Consider the following 20,744-nt stretch of genomic DNA (forward strand, 5'->3'; position numbering starts at 1 on the left):
TCTTTTGGTAGTCTTTGTTCTCTTGTCAGGCAAGTATGTGTGCATACAAAGCATTTAGTCTGTCATTAAAAAAAATAGCAGAAAATATTTAAGGGCACACTGTGTCTTATCCTGTTTATACATATTAATCAAATTTGTATGGTTTTTTTTATTGTAAATGTAAAAGAAACAGTAATTTTTATTAGTAGGAGAATGTCATAACTGCATTTATGCCCATTTGGTTACCAAAATTTTTACCATGCACTATTTTTTATCATTTACTTGGTTAATTCAGAGTGCTTATTTAAAGAGTTATGCAGTTCTAGTTTGAGGTTAACAATCTTCTAATACAGCTGAAGTCAACCTTTAGGAAGGCCAGTCCATAAAATAATGTCACCCTGGTTTATTCTTATTAAAAGCAACTGTAACATACTTTTAGTTTGAGGAAAAGGTGAAGATCTTTACCTCGAACCAATGTTGCTGTCTCATATAAGACAGCAATATTAGATGTCACACTTTATTCTTGTTTTAAAACATTATTTCAGTTGTGTGTTGCAGAATTGTTCCACCCTACAAAAACACTGAATCTATCATTAAAGTGAATGCCGTGAATGAGAATGCACATAAATTAATATGTGCTACATGACGACTATTTAAACTTTCTACTGCACTGTATGTGACAGACAATAATGTTATCCCATTAGAGAGAATGACACTATCGCCTAATCAATTTTGAAGGTAGTGGCTGTTTCACTATCTGGTGATGCGATGATCAACTAATCAACTTTGAGATATTGCAAAAGACAGCTAAGTTAAAAAAAAGGGAGACGTGTTACATACTATACAGTATATAAATGTTTGCCTGTGTATGGGGACACTTAGTTCTTTTCCAGAGGCAATTATTGGCTGGAATGGATGCTGGGCCACGAAAGGTTGCTTAACTGTGTTGACCTTGATCTAACAGCTGGGATAATGGAGGCAAAGCAGAAACAGTCATGTGTTCTTTTTTTGTTTGTTTGTTTGTGTTTTTTTGTTTGTTTGTTTTTTTTTATTGTAGACACCTATGTTGTTTTACATGTGGTCATCTGCTCTCATATAGTGGTATATATGTATTCTATTTTTGTACTGTCCTAGGCGGTGTATGGTGCCTCTTTTCCTGAGGACATTCCCATTAACAAGGGCATTCTGATGGTTGGTGCAACAGATGCTGACTCAGGCTCAAGTGCTGAGATCCAGTATTCACTATTTGGCATTGGAGTGGAAGATTTCTATATGGATGCCAACACTGGTACATTCTATTTTTCATCATTTCCTTTTTTCATGGCAAAAGCAACAAATACTCCCAAAGCTAAGTAGCGAAAGCTCTGACATATTTCTTTCATGTTTCAAGGTGAATTGCGAACCGCCAACATAATAGACAGAGAAACAACACCCTCCTACAAACTCATTGCTCAGGCTACTGACGGGGGAGGGCTGTTCTGCCGATCTGACATTTCTCTAAAAGTGTTGGACGTGAATGACAATGCTCCCTCATTTTCGACAACTCATTACCTGGCGAGTGTGTATGAGAATGCCTCCCCCAAGGCTTTACTTACTCGCCTGCAAGCCAGTGACCCTGATGAAGGTAAACTAAGTAGAAGTTTTGCTTCAGTCATATAATAAATGCGGAATAAATCCACTGAGTGCTCGTGGTGAGACTGTTTGTTAAAAGGGGATATGTTGTATTAAGCATTGTCAATACTGTGCTGTAAAGACATATCCATTTTGTCACCTTCTGACCTCAAAGTTAAATATATTTGTTGGATGTTAAGTTATAGACTGACACAAAGTAATGCATTATTGTGAGATGGTATATGAAGAATATATACTGTAGTTAAAGAAGAAATTCTCACAAGTTAAAATATGAAAAGCTTTACTTTGATACCCATAAGTAAATTCTGTGTGATCAGCTTCTTTCAGAAATTGCTTAGCAAACATAGTTGAACTAAGTGTTATTTAACCTCAGTCTAAAAGTAGCAGTTCTTTCAAGGCCTCAGAGGAATGTAAGAAAATACTGGTGAACTATCGGAATCAGTAAAGGCAAGCAAAACATCAACCAGGTTAGGCATGAAATCAAGGAGAAGTTAAAAGCAGGGTTAGAAAACAGTATCCTGGCCCATAAACATCTCACAGATCCCTGTTTGTTTCATCATCTGAAAATGGAAAAAAAAATATTGTACGATTGTGAACCTACCAGTATTTATATGATATAGGCTGGGCAAGGGAAGCATTAATGAAGCAGAGTGATCTTGGTAGCACTGGAGGAGCTGCAGAAATCCAGAACTCAGGTAGGAGGAGGGTCTGTTACAAGACAACAAATAGCCTGTGGCAGCAAAACAGTTGCAAGAGCTACATTTTTATTGACAGAATCCTGTAAATAATAATAATACTTGGTTTGCTCCAAGTCATTTTGGGGATCCACATACATGACAGAATTCTGATATGGTCAACCATTCATTTTTAACCTAAATGCAAAATTCTGTGTCTGGGAGGGACACTAACCCTAAACAGAACCATGAACACACCTCTCCCATAAAAATGATAGTGGCAGAAATATGCTATGAAAATACAACTGAACTATCATTTCGAACTAAACTTGAACTATTTTGCAAAGTAGATTAACCAATTTCAGAAATGAAAAATGATATTCTGCAGTTATTGCAGCAAATGCCTTACTTCAAAGTGTTGGCAAAAAATTCTTCTAAAAATTCTTATTAATTTGTAAAATTTTAAAAGCTTGTATAATTATCCTTCCATTTCACAATTATGCATTCATTGATTGTGAACCATCCATTGGTTATACTAAGACTGAATCTGTCCATGGTGTATAAATATTTTTGCAATGCACTGTAACTGACTGTTTGTACGATCCAGGTCTGAACCGTACAGTGGTGTATTCTCTGGTGAGTTCATTCGATGGGGTATTTTCCATTGATCCGGTTACTGGAATAGTGATCCTGGAGAAATTCCTGGACAGAGAGAGCCGAGACTCGTATCGTATTCGTGTTCAGGCTACCGATCGGGCTGGGCAACAGGGGGCACTGTCCTCAGAGGTTGGTAACAAGTGGTTGAATTAGTGTAACATCAGTTGTAACATAATGAATCAATTGTGGTTGTTTTTTTAAAATACACTCTTCTTCTAATATCACAATGAGAGAAAAGGCTTGAATTAACATGATCAAATAGATTGAAGCCTGACACAAAAAGCAAACTACTTGGAAAAACAGCTAACTGGTAGACCAGCTACGTCAATCAAGAAAGCTTAATTTACCACATGTCCGTTCAGCTGATTATCAGTTTGTGGTAGCAATACCTTAAATACTAAAAACAAATAACATCTAAGTGATTTTGGGCTTTCTTGCTACGTCATTACCATTATAGTAGTAAATAAATAACCCATCTCCGCTTTACAATTTATTCTGTAAATCCAACCCAAAAGTTACAAATGGTACATATGATGCAAAATAAGTGTCGCCTGGTCTTAAACAGAATATCATTACATAAAATAATTAAATTTTATTATAACTTTTACAAAAGTTATAATAATAATAAAAATTAATTTACTGTCATTTATAAACAACCATATATTTATTGAAATAATTTACATAATAAATTATTTCAATAAATATATGGTTGTTGTGAAGGAAAAACATTCATTCAAAAGCTTAATTAATTAAAAATAATATGATTTAATTAATAAATGAATTAATAATTTTGTGTCTGTCATGTCTGAGTGTACAATCTTATCAAGATTATCTGAATGATCACCACCATATCTGACTGTAGTACAATTTAGATTAGTGGCACCAGAGATTTTAAAATGTAAGCACTATGTTGTAATCTGACTCTGTATCTCTGTTCATATGCATGAAGAAATTAATGCTTGCATGTGCCAGCGAGTGAAGCCATTTTGTTTACTAAAGAGATTAGTTTAATAACCGGGTAGATTTTAATTAAGATAAAATATCATTACAGTTTTTCGGTGGCCGGGACAGAAAAGATGAGGAAGGTGACGTTAATAATGTCAGACAGAAAGCAGGGAAACTGGGACAGTGTTACACTTCCACTGAGCGGGTTGGTCTGTCTGCGGTTCTCTTGAGCTTTTAGAATGGGTCCCATACACGAACTAAAATTATAAACTGAAATATATTATTGCTAGAAATTTTCAAATTAATTTAATCAACACTGTATGTAATGTAAGGTGTAGGGTCTAGATAATAAGGATAAACATGAATTTTGAAAAGAAATTAAGTATTTGAATCTGAAGAAATCACTCGTTTTATAACTTACTATATGTTAAACATTACTACATGTTTGGATGGCTCGTCGGCTATGACCAACAAATTTATTGACAAATATGTACACCAGACAATTATTGAGAGGATTCCAATGCAAGGCCATTCATCTTGAAAGAAATAAGGGGAAAAAAAATAGGAAGACAAATAGTCTAACAAAGGAGGAATGAAAAATGTATTTACTGTCATTTATTTATCAGTTGTACGACAAAGGTCATCACAATTCTGCAGGGTTTTTTAAAATGAAATTTTAATACTTTAAAAATAAATAATACCAAACAAAGACCTGTTAATTTCCCATTTAGAAGCAAACAACTGAAACAAACTTAAAAAAATAAATAATTTACTCATCAACAGTGACTCAGAAAGTCACTAGGTTTAAGTGATCTGGAGATTTTTTATTTTAACTACAGCACATTAAGTTTCCCAATTTTTTCTTTTTGTCACTCAGGTTGATTTGACAATCTTGGTCCTGGATGTGAATGACAATGCTCCAGTTTTCCAGAGGAGAGATTATGCCGTTACTGTCCCTGAGGATGTCGCTGTGGGGACCGAGGTTCTGCGCATTTTAGCAACAAGCGCTGACATTGGACCCAATGCCGAGATCACTTACAGCATCAGATCAGGCAACGAGTTGGGGAAATTCAACATAAACAGAAAACTAGGTGAGCAGATGTGGCTTCTTGTACAATATGTTAAATTATTTGACTCAACAGAGTCCTATTTTAATAAGCATTACATCGTTAGATTATATAAAGTCTTGTTTTAACGATTTTGTTTAATTAACAACAAATAGCATATTTTTAGGCTCAATTACAGTGGCTGATGACTTGGACTTTGAGGTGTGCAAGGACTACTACATCACTGTTGAGGCTTGGGACAATGGGAACCCTCCTCTTAGCACCGCTACGATGATTGTCATCGAACTCATGGATGTCAACGACAATGCTCCAATGTTCGATCAGGATATCTATAATGTTCTGATCAGTGAGGATGCATCCATAGGACAGACCGTTACAAGGGTAATTCTTAGTCCTTATTTGTTTTTGGCACTCACTTGTCTGCCTTTTTTGTCCTTTTACTAATCTCTATCTTGACCAACATGCTGTGAAGGTGTTGGCAGAAGACCTGGACAGCCAAGTGAATGGACGAATTACCTACTCAATTCTGAAAGGTGATCGGACCAATCACTTCTGGATTGATCCTGTGACTGGACTGCTTAAAGTTAATAAGAGACTTGACAGAGAACTAGTAAGGGTTTTTCTTAATACGAAGCACCTTTGACGTTCCGTAACATCCTTAGTCACAATTGTACTAAACTAAATTGTTGGTTGTACTAAATTGTTGGATAATTAGGATGTTTTTAGTGAGAGTAAAACTTTAAATTATTTTAAGGCTTTTTACACATCCCTTTCATGGCTGTCAATGAATATGTAGTTCACCGTATTTTGTGAAATTCAACTAAAAAGTTGAATTTTTAGATTAGTAAGCACAGGATTGCAAAAATAATCATCTAATGAAGTCTGTTATCTTCATGTTTATCCTCTAGGTATCCAGGTACACTTTATCTGTACAAGCATTTGACAGCGGCTCTCCTGCCATGTCCTCCACTGTCGCCGTTAACATCGACATCTCTGATGTTAACGACAACCCTCCGGTCTTTACTCCTCCCAACTCCACAGCCATTATACAGGTAATCCTGTGTGTGAGTGTGTGTGTCCTCTGTGTAGGTCTTTGGTGTTTTGACATTCAAACTCATCACTGTACTTTCAGCTCAACCAGGCTGCTGGCACCCCCCTTCTAACACTGTCAGTAAGTGATAAAGACTCCCCTAGAAATGGTGCCCCCTTTGTTTTTCGCATAGTGGCAGGAAATGAAGGTAGTTTCTTCCGTTTGGACCAGACTGGATCTCTAAAGTCCAACCGTGTGTTCGGTCCTGAAGCACCCAGAGAATTCATACTTGAAATTCAGGTAATGGCTGGATGTGCTGTTTGTCACTCACTATTTTGTGGAGTTTTTGGAAAACAAATTACCTGGATATCCAAGAATAACTTAGAACCCTTTAAACATAATCTTAGAATTTTCTATCAATGAAATGGTTGAAACTAAATATGTGCATTCTTTTCATACATTGTATGTAAATATGTGATTTCATTTGTAGACTGAATCAGGTTTCGGTGGGTAATCTGGTTAATATGATAAAATTACCAGCTACCTCTAACATTAGAAACCTAACAGTATTCTACCTTAAGTAGTTTCTATACATGTCTACATAGTTTAACTTATTCCTCATCTAAAGTACTCTTTTGATGCCATAGGCAAGTGACTCGGGTAAACCGAGTCTTACTTCGTCTTCCTGGGTTTTTCTGAGAGTCATCGGGAACAGTCAGTACAAGCCCATTGTCTCCCCTCTGGAGATCTACATCGTCATGTCAACGGATACTTTTCCGGGTGGTCCGATCGGCCGAATCTATGCCACAGACCGTGACCCCAATGATGTCCTGTCTTTTACCCACAAGCCTCCTCCAAAGAGCATGTTTAAGATCAACAGACAAGATGGAAGTGTTGTTGCTCTGCCAGGTTTGGAACCTGGGAGGTACATGCAAATTACATAAACTTAAAATTCATACAGCCAGAAGTTTGCTCCAGAAAAAACTTCCTGAATGAAAATCCATTACATGTTCTTGTCTCCTTTCAGATACCAGATGAATGCAACAATCAGTGACGGGCGATATGCTGTCATAGCTGATGTGTCAGTCCAGGTTGAACAGGTGACTGATGTTTTGCTGCGTAGCGCCCTGACCTTGCGTTTCAGCTCCATCTCATGGGAGGAATTACTTGGACGGTACCTGAATCAGATCAAAGTAACTTTACGAGCTATAGCTGGCTGGAAGTGGTTACCAGGGCAGCAAGATCCTCTTCATATACTTGGTGTGCAGCCAGTTGCAGGGACATCTAATATCGATTTGGTTCTGGCAGTGGAGAGACCAGAGACTTTAGGCACTGGACGGATGGAGGGGTTTTACTCCCAACAGGAGTTGGCAGCAAAGCTGGAGGAAGCAGCAGCACGCGGTGAGATGCGAGGTGCCCTTGCTGGAGCAGCTTTAATCAGCAGCACCTGTTCTGGGAAGTTGGATTGTGGAGACATGGAGTGTAAAAACACGCTCGTGATAGAGGGTGGTTTGCCTGTTACCTACAACACAGAAAGGATCACCTTGGTTCTGCCCAGGTTTGGACGCACAGAGAGCTGCACTTGTTCAGGTGAATATTCCAGTTTTTCCCAAAATTTTATTCTTACAAATGGTCAATGCTTCTAATTTAACGTCCTTAAGATTTTTTTTTTGTGATGATGCAAGTGTACACTGACTGGCCACTTTATTAGGGACACCTTCCAAGTACCAGGTTGGACCCTCATTTTCCTTTAGAATTGCCTTAATTTTTTATGGAATAAATTCAACAGTTTGTTTGAAACATTCTTCAGAGATTTTGGTCCATATTGATGTAATATCAAAATGCTGTTGCTGTACAGTAGGCTTGATGTGCCTTGACATAAAACTATGCTTTGTTTTCTTCCTTGATTATCTCCCATGAAGTCCACTATGACTCAAACAATGACAACCTTCTTCAGAGGTTGTTCTGGGAGTTTTGTTCATTCATTTTATCCTTCCCTTCAATCTGTCATCAATTTTCTTCCTGTGGCCACAACCAAGGAAGTTGGCTACAGTCCTGCAGACCTAAAACCTACAAATAATATCTGCAGCTGTAGTCACAAGAACGTCACGGTGCTTGGAGTTGGTCTTATTTTCTTTACCTTTAACATGTGCAACTATAATTTTGCGTGCTGCTATCTGTAGAGTTTTTTTTTTTTTATGTTTTCAGACCATTTTGTGAAAAAGTGACAAATGGTTGTGTGTGAAAATCTTATTAGCTCAGCAATTTCTCTAATACTCAAGCCAATCCCACAGGCGCAAACAAACATTTCACTTTCAAACTCACTTAAATTTATTTTATTCCCCACTCTGATGCTTGGTTGAACTCTCGCAAGTTATCTTCGGCCCATTGAAATGTCCTCATGCAATGAGTTGCTGTAATTTAATAGGTTGAGGCACTATTTCCATTAAAAAGCAATCGAGTTGGCATACTTAATAAATAGACTGGGAAGTGTAATACTTTGCACATTTTATTTTATTGTAGTCATGTATATTTTACTGTATAGTGTGTTTGATTTGTTTCCTGCTGTTGCGACAGATACATTTCCCAAGTTGGTATAGCAGGCTATTCTATTCTTTTCAATTCTATTCTATTCTATTGAATGTATTAGTTTTTACTGAGTCAGGGAATACTCAGGGCATGAATTTGTTTTTCAGACTTGAAGGTAGTGTTTTTTAATCACTATAAATTCTGAGGATTTATTGTCTTGCATGGGTGGTTGATAAAATGAGAGTGTAACACTGCTCTGTTCAGTTATTTATGCGTCCATCCTGTTTCGCAAACAGGAGGGACGTGCCCAACCCCTGTAGAACTTTGTGAAGGTCAGTCCTGTCCAGACGATATGCGGTGTGTCCTTTCTGGTCCAACAGCACCATCTGTCTGCCAGTGTCAGCCTGACCGATTGGATGAGTGTGCAGGTATGATTTCATTATTTTCGCTTGCTGGGCCACTTTGTTCAGCTTTTCTCAATTGGACTGTAAAGGACATATGAAAGCATAAAGGTTTATTGAGCTCTAATTGAAACTTGTTTCTCCTCCTGGTGTGACTGGGTAGGTCAGACCTCTCTGAGTTTTTCTGGAAACAGCTACATCAAGTACAGAGTGACAGAGAGGGTCCAGAGTGGAGAGATGAGGCTTGGCCTCAGGGTTAGAACGCTTCAAACAAGAGGAGTCATTATGTTCACTCGTGTTAACCCTTGCACTATGCTAAAGGTGAATTTAGAAACTTCCCTGGATGCTTTTCTGCTTAATTCCTGCAGATTAAACTGTTTTGTAATAACAATTGTAAAACAGATACTTCATTACAAAACAGTTTAATCAGAAACGTTTTGTTACCAGATTGAAGGGGGTCGACTGTGGTTCCAGTTGGACTGCGACAACACCCTTGGAGTCATGGGCATCTCAGACAGACCAATAAATGATGGTCTGTGGCATTCAGTTGCCTTAGAGCTGACCAGAAACTACACCCTTCTTTCACTGGATGATAGTTACGTGGAACGTCGCAGAGCTGCACGGGCCCCAGTCCGTCTTTGGCCACTCGCTCCTGACTCCTCATTTTTCTTTGGGGCACAAGTGAGGCTGCTGAACCGGCCAGGAGAGAGACCTGTCTTTGGACTTGAGCAAAGCCTGGGAGGAGGCCCAGAATTTGGAGAGCGTTCAGTGAGGGGTCCGGCGAGAGCCCAGGACGGCTTCCAAGGTTGCCTGGGGTCGCTGATGCTCAACGGTAACGAGCTGCCACTCCAAAATAAGAGGAGCCGATACGCCGAGATAGCCGGGCTCAGTGAGGTCAAGCTGGGCTGTGTTCTTTATCCAGATCCATGCATCAGCCAGCCATGCCTCAATGGAGCCATCTGCAGCAGCCTGCCATTTGGAGGTCTGTATGCATGCAGATGACCACAACTCAAACTCAAACTGTTAAATGTATTTTTACTAAAAGAACATTTAGTAAAAACCAACTAGAGATGCATCTGAAGCATTATTTTACATCAATTTAGTTGCAGTTTTTTTCTAGTTTGCTTATTTACTGTACATGCAGAACTATATTTTTAAGTATTATTTTTAAGTGTTATTATTTATTATTTTTTTATTTATTATTTATATTACTGTTGCTATGTTTGGCAGGAAATGATATGACCAAAAACGACTTTTTAACTGCAAAAATTAAATGTAATAGCTTAAACATTCACAAGTGTTCATCATTGGATCATTGAAGCTGGGTCTTTACAGTCATATATCTAGGGATATTAATAGAAAAAGCATTGGGGATAGAGCAACCTTATATCTATTTGCATCTAAAGAATCTCTGTAATATGAGTTTCATTTATTTAAATGAACTAATGGTTTAATAGAACTAAAAAAACATTTGTTTTATGATGATTGTAATTATATTATAATTATAATCATTATAATTTTAGGTTTAAGTCAAAATAACAATCTATTTGCACCATATACCTACAGTAAATCATTCTTTCTTGTACTTCAAAATCTTTGTTTTAATGAAATTATTCTGTATGAATCTCCTTTGTCAGGATGATTGTTGAAATATTGTATTGAAGAAACAAATCCAATCTTTATCCAACAGGCTTCATGTGCAGTTGCAGCAGTGGATTCACTGGGGGGCGCTGTGAAGTTGAACTAACATCCTGCATGCCAAACCCATGCCAGAATGGTGGAGAGTGCAAAGCTGTTGGCAATGCATTCCTCTGTGGCTGTCCGAGAGGACTCAGGGGACTTATGTAAGATTTTAAAAAAGCATTAAATACACAGACACATGAACACAGATACACGCACCCACACAATAGACTAAATAGTACTCTGTAGAAAATGTTTTAATGAATAGTGTGCCCCACTTACAAACTGTTTACATACACTCAGAGTGGTGATTTAGTCTTTTATAGCACAATAAAACAGCAGCTCCTCTCTTTTTTAAGCATAAAATGTCATGTGCTATGCTCCCGCCACACAAAACACGCACACATTCACCTACTACCCACAATGTTGTTGTACTTGCTGTTATGAGAGACAAATTGGCAGTTCTAATTTAATTCTGGATAATTCTTGGTTGAAAAGCCTGTAATCAGTCTGTAGCTGCCTTCCCAATTACTGCTCAGTAATTGTCTTTGAAATAACCTCTGCATTTGCGTGGCTGTTCAATAGAGCCACCACTAGGGAGCAGTTTTCATCAAAAGAAGAGTTGGTTGCTTTGACGGAGAAGCTCTTCTGATAAAGATGGAATGAAGTTTATGTGTTTAAACTGTTCATTTTTCATGTTGCAGTAATCATACACCAAACAACTTTGATGGAAATTGAAAACTGCATTTTGAATATGGTCAAAATTAAGGCAAGGATTCTCAAATATTATCATTGTAATATTTGGATGAATTTCCCCTGGCAAGTTGTACCTTGGTCCAATACTTTTTACAGGCTTCAACCATCATGTCCCTAGGGCTCTTTTAAAATGGTTTGTTTCCTGCTGTGGGTATGGTTAACAAATCCTCAGTAGAGTTTAAGTTAAGGCTTTGAGATTTTATTCCATAAACCCAAATTATTAAACTTTACTTATTCCAAAGTAGTTTTGACTTGTGTTTAGGATCATCACACAAAGTGCATGGAATAACAAAGCAGGAGAATAACCTCCTAGTGTTTCAGTTTCACCCCAAATCACCAGCTCAGATGGCTGAAACAGAGCCACTATTGGTTACTTCTTCAGGTTATTGATTTAAAACACATATAGAGATATGTCATGCAAGAGATAAAGGAGGCTAACCTTAAGCTTTGTCCCAAAGATGAAAAACTGTGGATGTGGGTCTATGGCAGAAAAAAGCCTTTTCATGGAACTCTACCCATTATGTCATCAGGAGTGTCCAGATGTGTGGCTCCAATGATGCCAGAAGCTTGCTGATGGCCACAGAAAGTGTGCGGTTGAGCTGCAACTCGTTATATCTGGCTAAATATTAGGGAGGGATTATTTAGATATTTGCATCAGTTTGTATGTATTGACATTGCACAGACTAGATAAGTGCATGTACCATGTAGAGTGCCAACCTAACCTGTAGTGGTTAGTTTCCACATGAAATATCTGCTGAGTATGCCAGACTGTCCAGCTGTCATTCCTACAGACTCCTAAACAGAAACCTTATTTTGTAATAAATGAAATTAATCCACAACAAATTAAAAAGCAAGACTTGAACATTCTGCATAAACAGCCAGATTATACAGTAAAAATAAAAATATTTATATATGACTCAACTGGCAGACAGTCTGGATTTTTCTGTTTTTAATTAGGCCATAAAGTATTCATTATTCAAAATATTTATGAGAGGATTTCACTGACCAGCAGATCTAAGCATTGAGGAGTAAAACTTTATACACTTAATGACTCCCTGCACTTTTATCATTAGAAAAAAACTTTGGATAGTTTCACAATAAGGCTTCCTCTGAAACGCTTTTTTTTTTCTTCAGAGAAAAAAGAAAACTCTTGCGAAGCGTTTTGAAAAATCCTATCAAGGAAAAAAATAATTGAAAAGCAAAAACTTGTATTTTCTTTCCCCTTCACAGCAAGACACCGTGTTTGATATAAAAACCTAAGATGAACACATATTCATGCAGAGGTTGAAACTACCCATGCGATTTTTCCCTTTATAAGAGGAAAATGTCCCTCACATAGAACAGCCATGTTCTATGTGAACATGTCTGTTTGATTTAAAACCTTAAATAATCAGACAATAGGAAATGCGTAGAAATAACCTCTTGCTTAGACAGTAGTCTGGAAAAATATCAAAGATTGTGGAATTTTATGAAAATGCTTCACAGGGATTCCTTTTCTTTTTTTTTTTTTTTTTTTTTTTTTTTTTAAGGCCACCCAATCATCCAGCCATATGTGCCATATCCATATTTATAATAAATTTGTAACTATTTTATCTACACTTTCAAATTGAGAAAATATGAAAAATGTACATATATGTTTTAGCATACTGTCAAATTTTAATTTTGTGTTCTTCTCTTTTAGTTTTAGTGAAAAAAAATGTCTTTGAAATGCCTGCTGAAATGTGCTATACAAATAAAATTTGATTGGTTGATTTGATTGATTGATCCCATGAATGATAATATACGTGTCTCTTGCCCGGCAGATGTGATGTGGATGTAAATGAGTGTGACCAGGGCAACTGTGGAAACAGAGGAGAGTGTGTCAACACGTTCGGTTCGTTCTACTGCAACTGCTCAGATGGATACGAGGACCAGTTTTGCGAAGATCAGGTCCCTGAGGATGACACAGAGGTAGAGATTTAACTGTGCACAAAGTTGAATTAAAAGAGTAATAAATCCTCATCTAATTATACTTGGGAGGCACAGTGAAACTGCTAGGACTTTTGAGAGATACAGCCACCTGGAGGGATTTGTATCCTTGTCTCCATACTGAAGGAGTTAAAGTGTGGTAATGGGTGAATCTCAGCTTTTATTTGAAGTTTGTCATGCTTATGACTTTTATTGTACATTACACTATGTTCCTTCTTGTGCAATTTCCAGAAGTTGTCTACATCAAAATTAAGTGTTTGACTGACTCTAAAATGGGTTTAGTTCATCAGGTTTTTTCCTCCTATGTGTATAGGATATACAGTATATATAACTATATAACATTTGCATATGATTTTTAAAAACACATTTTACAGCAATAACATGAGTGATCCAAGCGAGATTTTTGCAACCTTGCAAAAACATTTATAGCCTTAAAACTTTTTTACGTTTTTGTACATTTCAACCACACAGCATAATTTTATTCATTAATATAAATAGTGCTGTCCTAAAATCACCTCAAAGCCTTGTTGGAGAATATTTTTGAAGCAAAAAAAAACAATATGAAGGCCAATGAAGCCCACCAGATGGGAAGGTGTGAATGAGTTCAAAGAGTTTGGCTGAGCCTTTTCTGCTTCATCACTACATTGAAAAGTCTGTAAAACATGTTTTTTTTACTTTTCATTTCAGTGAAACAATTATTTTTGCTTTGCCTTTAGAACAGGTAATGGCTACAGAAATCTTCATTTATTGTGTCCTTCAAATATCTACTTCAACGATCTGCTTCTCATCACAAGCTTGTGACAAGATTCTATTGTCCTTGTTAAATTGTTTTTATGTTGACAAACAACAACAGACAGCTGTGGGACCTTCTAAGCACAGGTGTGATTTTCTAAATTTGTGATAATAGATTTCATTTAGAAGGCCCCTGTCCAACATCCAAAGGACGAGTAATATAATTAGGAGGAGTCAAAACTGAGATGTATGTGTCATCAAGGATTCTCAATATTAAATTATGTAAGTGGATTTGTATAAAAGCGATATGAAACATCTCAAATATTAAGTTTGCTTTTCTTTTTCATGGAAAAATTGAACTTTCAATAAAAGTTCCATTTATTAAAAAGCAAATGGAACTTTACTTTCAGAAATATTTGAAATGTCTGACATTTTAAATATTTCTGAAATCACCATGTTCAAAAACTGCATATTTGAAGTTGCAAATAGTTCAGAAAGTGCTTTTAATGTTTGCGAGAAAGCCATAAGAAGCAGGGATATAACCTTTTACAAGCAATATGCAGTAAACTTCTGGACTGAGCAAGATCTTCTGTCTTTAAAATATTGCTGAAGAAAATAAAACTAATTTTTAACTGAAATGTCCACATTACCTATTCTATTGAATGAAAAAGGATCATTGATCATTTTCTTTTGCATGTAATGCTGCAAATGGTGTTTCTGTCCTTTTCTGCCAGAGTAACTAAATCTGTTACCTGCATTATCTACTTTCATTTAACATTAATAAAATGCAGTTTTGTTTTCAAAACTGCATTATGAAAACATGGGGAAATTTTCCAAATTATAATAATGACTAAAAGGTTTGATTTTTGTAATTCCTTTTTCATACCTTGAGTTAATGTAATTTACTCAGTATCCTAAAAGTTTATGTTTAGATGAAAATCTGGACTTCACCTCCATTTCATATTACCCTCATATGACTAAAAACTCCAAACTTCACAGACTGAAGGGGAAAAGTTATTTTTACTTTGTATTTGATCATTTTAGAACCAGAAGTGGATCCTTCGCTACTTCCAGCAGGCAATGTGTTTTCTTAAAATTTGAATAAGAGATGCTGAATCCATGTTTTAGTGATTTTTTTTCTCTTCTTCTTCTTTTCAATGTTTTGCAGGCTGAGCCGCTGTCTTATGTTGGACCCGGGGAAATAATAGGCATTGGAGTGCTTGCCTTTGTCATCATTTTTCTCCTCATACTCTTCGTCACCTTCAGGAAGAAAATCAAATTCCGGAAAGATTCCGACCCGGGTTCGGGAACCATGGCTGCTTCAGGCATCTCAGCTGTTTCCTCAGAAGCTAGCTACATGCTACACAAGACTAGAATGGGGGTTGAGGGGATTGAGTTCAAAGCTGTGCGTGTGCCAGGCTCACCGACTACCACGGCAACATATGGTGAGGTAGGAGGCTGCAGTGGAGGTCCTCCTCAGGTCATGGTGCGTCCTACTGCCCACTCTATCCTCCCAGGAACCGAGAGGACCACTTCCAGTGAAAGCAGTCAGGTGTCTAAGTGAACCTCATTCATTTCTATATCACATTACAACCTAAATCACTGATCCTCAAATTCAGGCCTTGAGGTCTTGTGTCCTGCAACTTTTAGATGCATCTCTGCTTCAGCAAAACTGACTTAAATAATGAGCTCATTAGAAGGATTCTGGAGAACTTGAGTGCATACTTTGGACATGATTCAGATGAGTTAGACCTGGAACACATTTAAAAGTTGTAGTGCACTAAACCTCAAGGCCTGGAGTTGGTACTTATTACAGTATATCCGAGATCCAAGTGTGTTTTATTTCATTTTTTTTGTTTGTTCACCTTGAGAAACACAATTATGCCAAATTGTGCAGAATTTGAATGGCAGCTTGAAGTTTATCGATATCAATAATTAGCTTCAAATGTCATAAAGTATAGTGTCATCTGTATAAAGACACACTACAGTTGTAGAAATATTCTTCCTTGTGTATTATTTTCATGAGAGTATATGTCTAGCTTTAGAGAACTTTTTGATGTGTGCCACACTGTGTACAGACTGGTTGGCAGTCATCAAAAAATAAAATGAAATAACTAAAATAGGTACATTTGTTTTGTTAAGAGTAGCTCTGTCAGTTAATCAGGTTTAGGCAGCAATTACATTTTCATTTTGGTCTCTTATTTATTAAATTATGATTTAATAAAAAAAAAATCATAATTCAAAACATACCTATTAATTACTCATGTTAAGCAATGATCATCAAACATTGTTTGTCTAAAAAAAAAAAAAGAACAGAACAAATCTGCAGGGATAGTTTTTTACAGCACTGCATTTGGTTTCTAAATCAAGTTAAATAATCTTAAATGTCTGTGTGCTGTAAACTTTAGGAAACAACCAGCATTTACTAACAAGGGATATTTATTAGCTATTTAATTGCAGAGAAAAAAATTATGCATTGCAGATTTACAAATGCACAACATTTACAGGCATGCTGATCAAAACGTTTGAGTATAAATGGTTACTTAATACTTTCTGCATAATTTCCTACACAGCAAATTTAAAAGTGTTAAATGTTTTGGTGTCAGTAAGCAAAAGCAGAGTTAATTTTACTCTAATAGAGTCATATTCTGTTTGTTAGTAGTTAAAATCCAGCATAAAACAAAGTGTTTCCATATCATATCTGAAGGTGTTAAAAGGAAATCAGTAATTCTTGACTTCTTAACTCTGAACTCTTACAGCAGCTATAAAACTAAAGGAGTTCATTCACTGACTCCGCCCCCAGAATCACAGGTTCCCACCGAAGCGAAGCGACAGAAGCCAAGTCATTTCAGGACAGTTTACTTTTCACATGTCTGAGTTCACTGCAATTGGTAAGTAATTTTTTTCTGAGATTGTTTATAACTATTATTTTGAGTTGAGATCAAGCTGTATGATCCTCCCCCTCCTGAACTCTTCATAGATTCTTTGAAAATTCAAGCTCCAAAAATGATTCTGTAATGTTAATATCTCTCGAACTCCACATTTCTGTAATTGAGGCTTGCTGTTAAGAGTTGTGGTAAAAATGTATTTCTTCGTTCCAGTTTTCATCGTTATGTTTTTTGTCTGTTATGATCCAGAGACTGGCTATCGTACTCGGAGACTGAAAACTGTCCAGTGCAGTAGAGGATGATGATGTCGGTGATGTCCCCGGCAAACTTCACCCACAGCCCAACAACCCGAAGACAGTCTGTGTTAGTGAATGGACAGCTGTTTGGGGGAGTGCAGAGAGGCTCAGTCTCTTATCAACAGAAACATAAACTGGAAGAAGTGATGGATCTGAATATCAGATTGGTCTGCTATGTACTGTAATATCTGGCAATCTACGTGTTAAAAGAACATTCACTATCATATTACATGAACTACTTGCTTTACTGTCTCCACCTTGTACGTTAAAGAATTTCATGCATATTTTATTGAAGAAAAAATTAAGCATACTGCATTTTGTATTACACAGCCGATATGTCAGACCTTTTTATCAGCAATATGTGAATGAAAGAGACATGTGAAACATGCACATTATTTCATGTTGTAATGTGTTTTATGATTATGGTGCATGTTTTGAAATAAATGCATTTGAGAAAATCATTGCCTCTTTTTTAAATGTTTATTTTCCAAATAATTTTTAAAAGTTCAAAACAATACAATATCTATTTAATATGAATTACAAATAACTCTCATGAAGTTAAATTAAAAAAAAGCTTTGTAAGAGTTAATATTAAGATCTAACACTGAATTAGTGTTAGTACGTGTCAAATGATTGACTCCAGCAGATTTGTAATTTGACACTTAGAGTTAAGATACCAATTCTCCAAAAAGAGTTAAATTTATACTTTCTGGTGTGGACCCATATAGACACTTTAAAAGTCTTGAAATTAAATCCGACGGAGTTAATTTGGGCCTGTTGGATTTGCTGTGTGTGTCTTTGCAGATGAGCAGCTTCCTCTCAGATGTGTCTAATGTCCGAGGTATGGCAAATAGGAGAGGAATTGCAGTGTGTAGCGTGGCACCCAATCTCCCCTCAGCATCGGCCCGCCGCCCAGAGCACAGTCCAGCCCACAAAGTCTCATGGGAAGGCAAGGAAACCAGAGAGAAAGTCCTGGACAGGCACAGAGACGAGCGGGAGGAGGAATGGGGGCAGAGGGCTTTTGAGTTGGAGAGAACCCAGAGGGATAACAGTCCGCAGGGTAAGGAAGTGGTATCCTGCACACACAGATGCACACACTCAAGTAAACACACGCAATCTGATCTCCAAAGGTAAAAGAGTACACAAGCCGTGAACTCATTGTGCTACCAACGCACCACCATCTTCACTGCAAGAGCTTATTTCACAGTGATGTGTGCCTTTTGATCACAAACATCAAAGAAAACTGCCCTGAGTAGGCAAGAGTGCTTAAAACGTCATATTTTTGTGTTATGTTCCTTTCATTTCACTTTTCTGTTGACTCTCCTTGGAGCAATAAATAATAATTTAAGCCTCAGTCCCACTCCTCAAATTGGCAATTATGTCATCTTGGATTTGCCTAACTTCCCTTACATCTCTTGCACTTATGTATGAATGGTCAGAGTAATCAGGCAGAACTGATACCTTACGTTTCTGCCCTACATTTCTTCATAAAAGTAAAGTCCTGAATTAGTCATTGAAATTGGTCTCCATGAAACAATCCAAACCTTTTTCTCCAATGAATTTTTTTCCTTTTCCTTTTTGCATCAATGCTTGAAGGGCTCTGTCTCAGCTCAGATGTCTAGAAAGTGAAGGGAAGCAGTGAGACATTGTCAGATAGTTCCATTTTAGAGTGATATTTAGCTGTCGGCCCTGTCAACAAGACTGCAGTTCGGTTTGTTCTCTGTCAATGAAATTATCAGGTTGCATTTCAGAGCAAAAGTGGATGTCAGATATTTTCGATTTGTTGTCCAAGCTACGGTTTGAATAATACTTCTTCCAGCTGGAACTTCCTGCTCATTAATCATTGATTTCATCGTGCGAGAATAGGAAATAAGTTGTTCTATTTGTTTGTTCCCCCTGCTGCGTGTGTGTGTGCAGGGAAAATAAAGAATAGCATGCATAATCTACAAACACAGGAGGGACTATTAGTTAAAATGTGATTGTGATAATTAGAAAACTAATTGCCAGATTACTGCACTAATGACTAATCTGAAGTGTCGCCATTATAATATATTGAAGACTGTTTAGTTACTTGTTTACACCACACAAACTATGAATATAATTAAAGTTTTTGAATATGGAATAATTAAATAAACACATGTGCATTTTTATATATTAGAATAGCATCAAAGTTAATCAATTTCAGTCATTTCATTCAAAATGTTATGTATTGCATAAATTAATTGGACACAGACGGATATATAAAGTTTTTGTTTTCTTTCTGTTTATGAATATGGCTTAGAATAAAATATAGCTCCTCAAACATGTTTTATTGCATATGACAAAAAAAAGGATCTTTTTTTAAAAAACAGAAATGTTGGTCTGCTCAAAAGTATCTCCACGTTCTATATAATATGTGCAGCCCATAATTTGCCAATGCTCCTGTTGCATGATTTATTGCGTCAAATCAAGGGTGATTTAATCTGATCTGATTTGATTTGATGCAGCCTGGAGCATGGAGGCACCAAGCCTATGGCTCTGCTGAGATATTGCTTATCTAAATTGTTGGGTCTTCCTCTTATCAATTTTCCAACAATTGTCAAAGGTGTTTTGATCACAAATATATGCTGACCATCCAGCACAGTGAAACAGTGGTCATCAAAGCAAGTACCGGTACTTTTGGGAGTGTTGTCAAGTCCAGTTGGAAAATAAAATGAGAAAATCCAAAATGTCAACAGAGGGAAGCATGGAATGATATAATCTCCCCCAATTTCTTGAATGGTTTCTCCCTCAAAAATTCTCTCAAGTCTGCAGTTACTTGTTTTAATTGTGCTCATTTCTACATCACTGCTTTTTCTTTCACCTAACTTCCCATTCTGGTTACAACACTTTGACCAGCCAAGTTCTTGTGGAGTCAGTGAATGTTTGCCAGATAACTATCAAATCTAAAGCCTTCCCCACAAGCATGTAGGTAATATCATTGCATTTCGGAATTAAAAATAGATATTTTTCCCATGTGTAATTTTTGGATTCTATAAGAAACTGAATTTTGGGTTTCTTTAGCAAAATAATAATAAAAAAAAATACCCATATTGTTTGAAATATATTATCCACCATGTGTTTAATGAATAGTATATAAAAATTTTACTTTTTAAACTGGATGACTGAAATAAATGAATTGCTGAACAGTTCTCTATTTTACAAGCTGCACATATTATAAGAAAACACCCATATTTGTGATGTTATACACGTTCTGCATCATAAATAAATACAATAGAATAATTAAATACTTGCTTAGCAAATTGAGGTCCTATATTGCTATGGTTTAGTAGCCAAAAACAGAAATTCTCATAAAATTAATTCTTTTACTAATTATATAAGGGATTATAGAAAGCAATTTCTGACAAGAGAAATGTTGGAAAGGACTCAGAAGCAAAACTCTTGGGGCTTAACATTGGTCCTCTGTTTGGCTTAGGGTTAGTGATAAGTATTTTCATTTCAAATTTTATAAACTATTTAATGAAGGAATGA

General features: G+C 36.6%; 1 protein-coding gene across 1 annotated transcript in view; it reads left to right on the top strand.

The window, feature by feature from the left end:
- LOC129368492 (protocadherin Fat 3) overlaps positions 1 to 20,744 on the top strand; it is an 80,867-nt gene that overhangs the window by 45,917 nt on the left and 14,206 nt on the right. The window contains 17 exon segments of the mRNA XM_055043489.1: positions 1,114 to 1,267; positions 1,370 to 1,603; positions 2,893 to 3,071; positions 4,765 to 4,978; positions 5,121 to 5,335; positions 5,427 to 5,564; positions 5,863 to 6,006; positions 6,087 to 6,284; positions 6,632 to 6,909; positions 7,012 to 7,574; positions 8,810 to 8,941; positions 9,078 to 9,235; positions 9,362 to 9,896; positions 10,605 to 10,758; positions 13,153 to 13,300; positions 15,219 to 15,602; positions 18,039 to 18,294. Coding sequence (XP_054899464.1) covers positions 1,114 to 1,267; positions 1,370 to 1,603; positions 2,893 to 3,071; positions 4,765 to 4,978; positions 5,121 to 5,335; positions 5,427 to 5,564; positions 5,863 to 6,006; positions 6,087 to 6,284; positions 6,632 to 6,909; positions 7,012 to 7,574; positions 8,810 to 8,941; positions 9,078 to 9,235; positions 9,362 to 9,896; positions 10,605 to 10,758; positions 13,153 to 13,300; positions 15,219 to 15,602; positions 18,039 to 18,294 — 4,084 coding nt within the window.

Source organism: Poeciliopsis prolifica, unplaced genomic scaffold (genome assembly GCF_027474105.1).
Source record: "Poeciliopsis prolifica strain line A6 unplaced genomic scaffold, Auburn_PproV2 SCAFFOLD019, whole genome shotgun sequence".
In the NCBI taxonomy this organism is placed as follows: domain Eukaryota; kingdom Metazoa; phylum Chordata; class Actinopteri; order Cyprinodontiformes; family Poeciliidae; genus Poeciliopsis; species Poeciliopsis prolifica.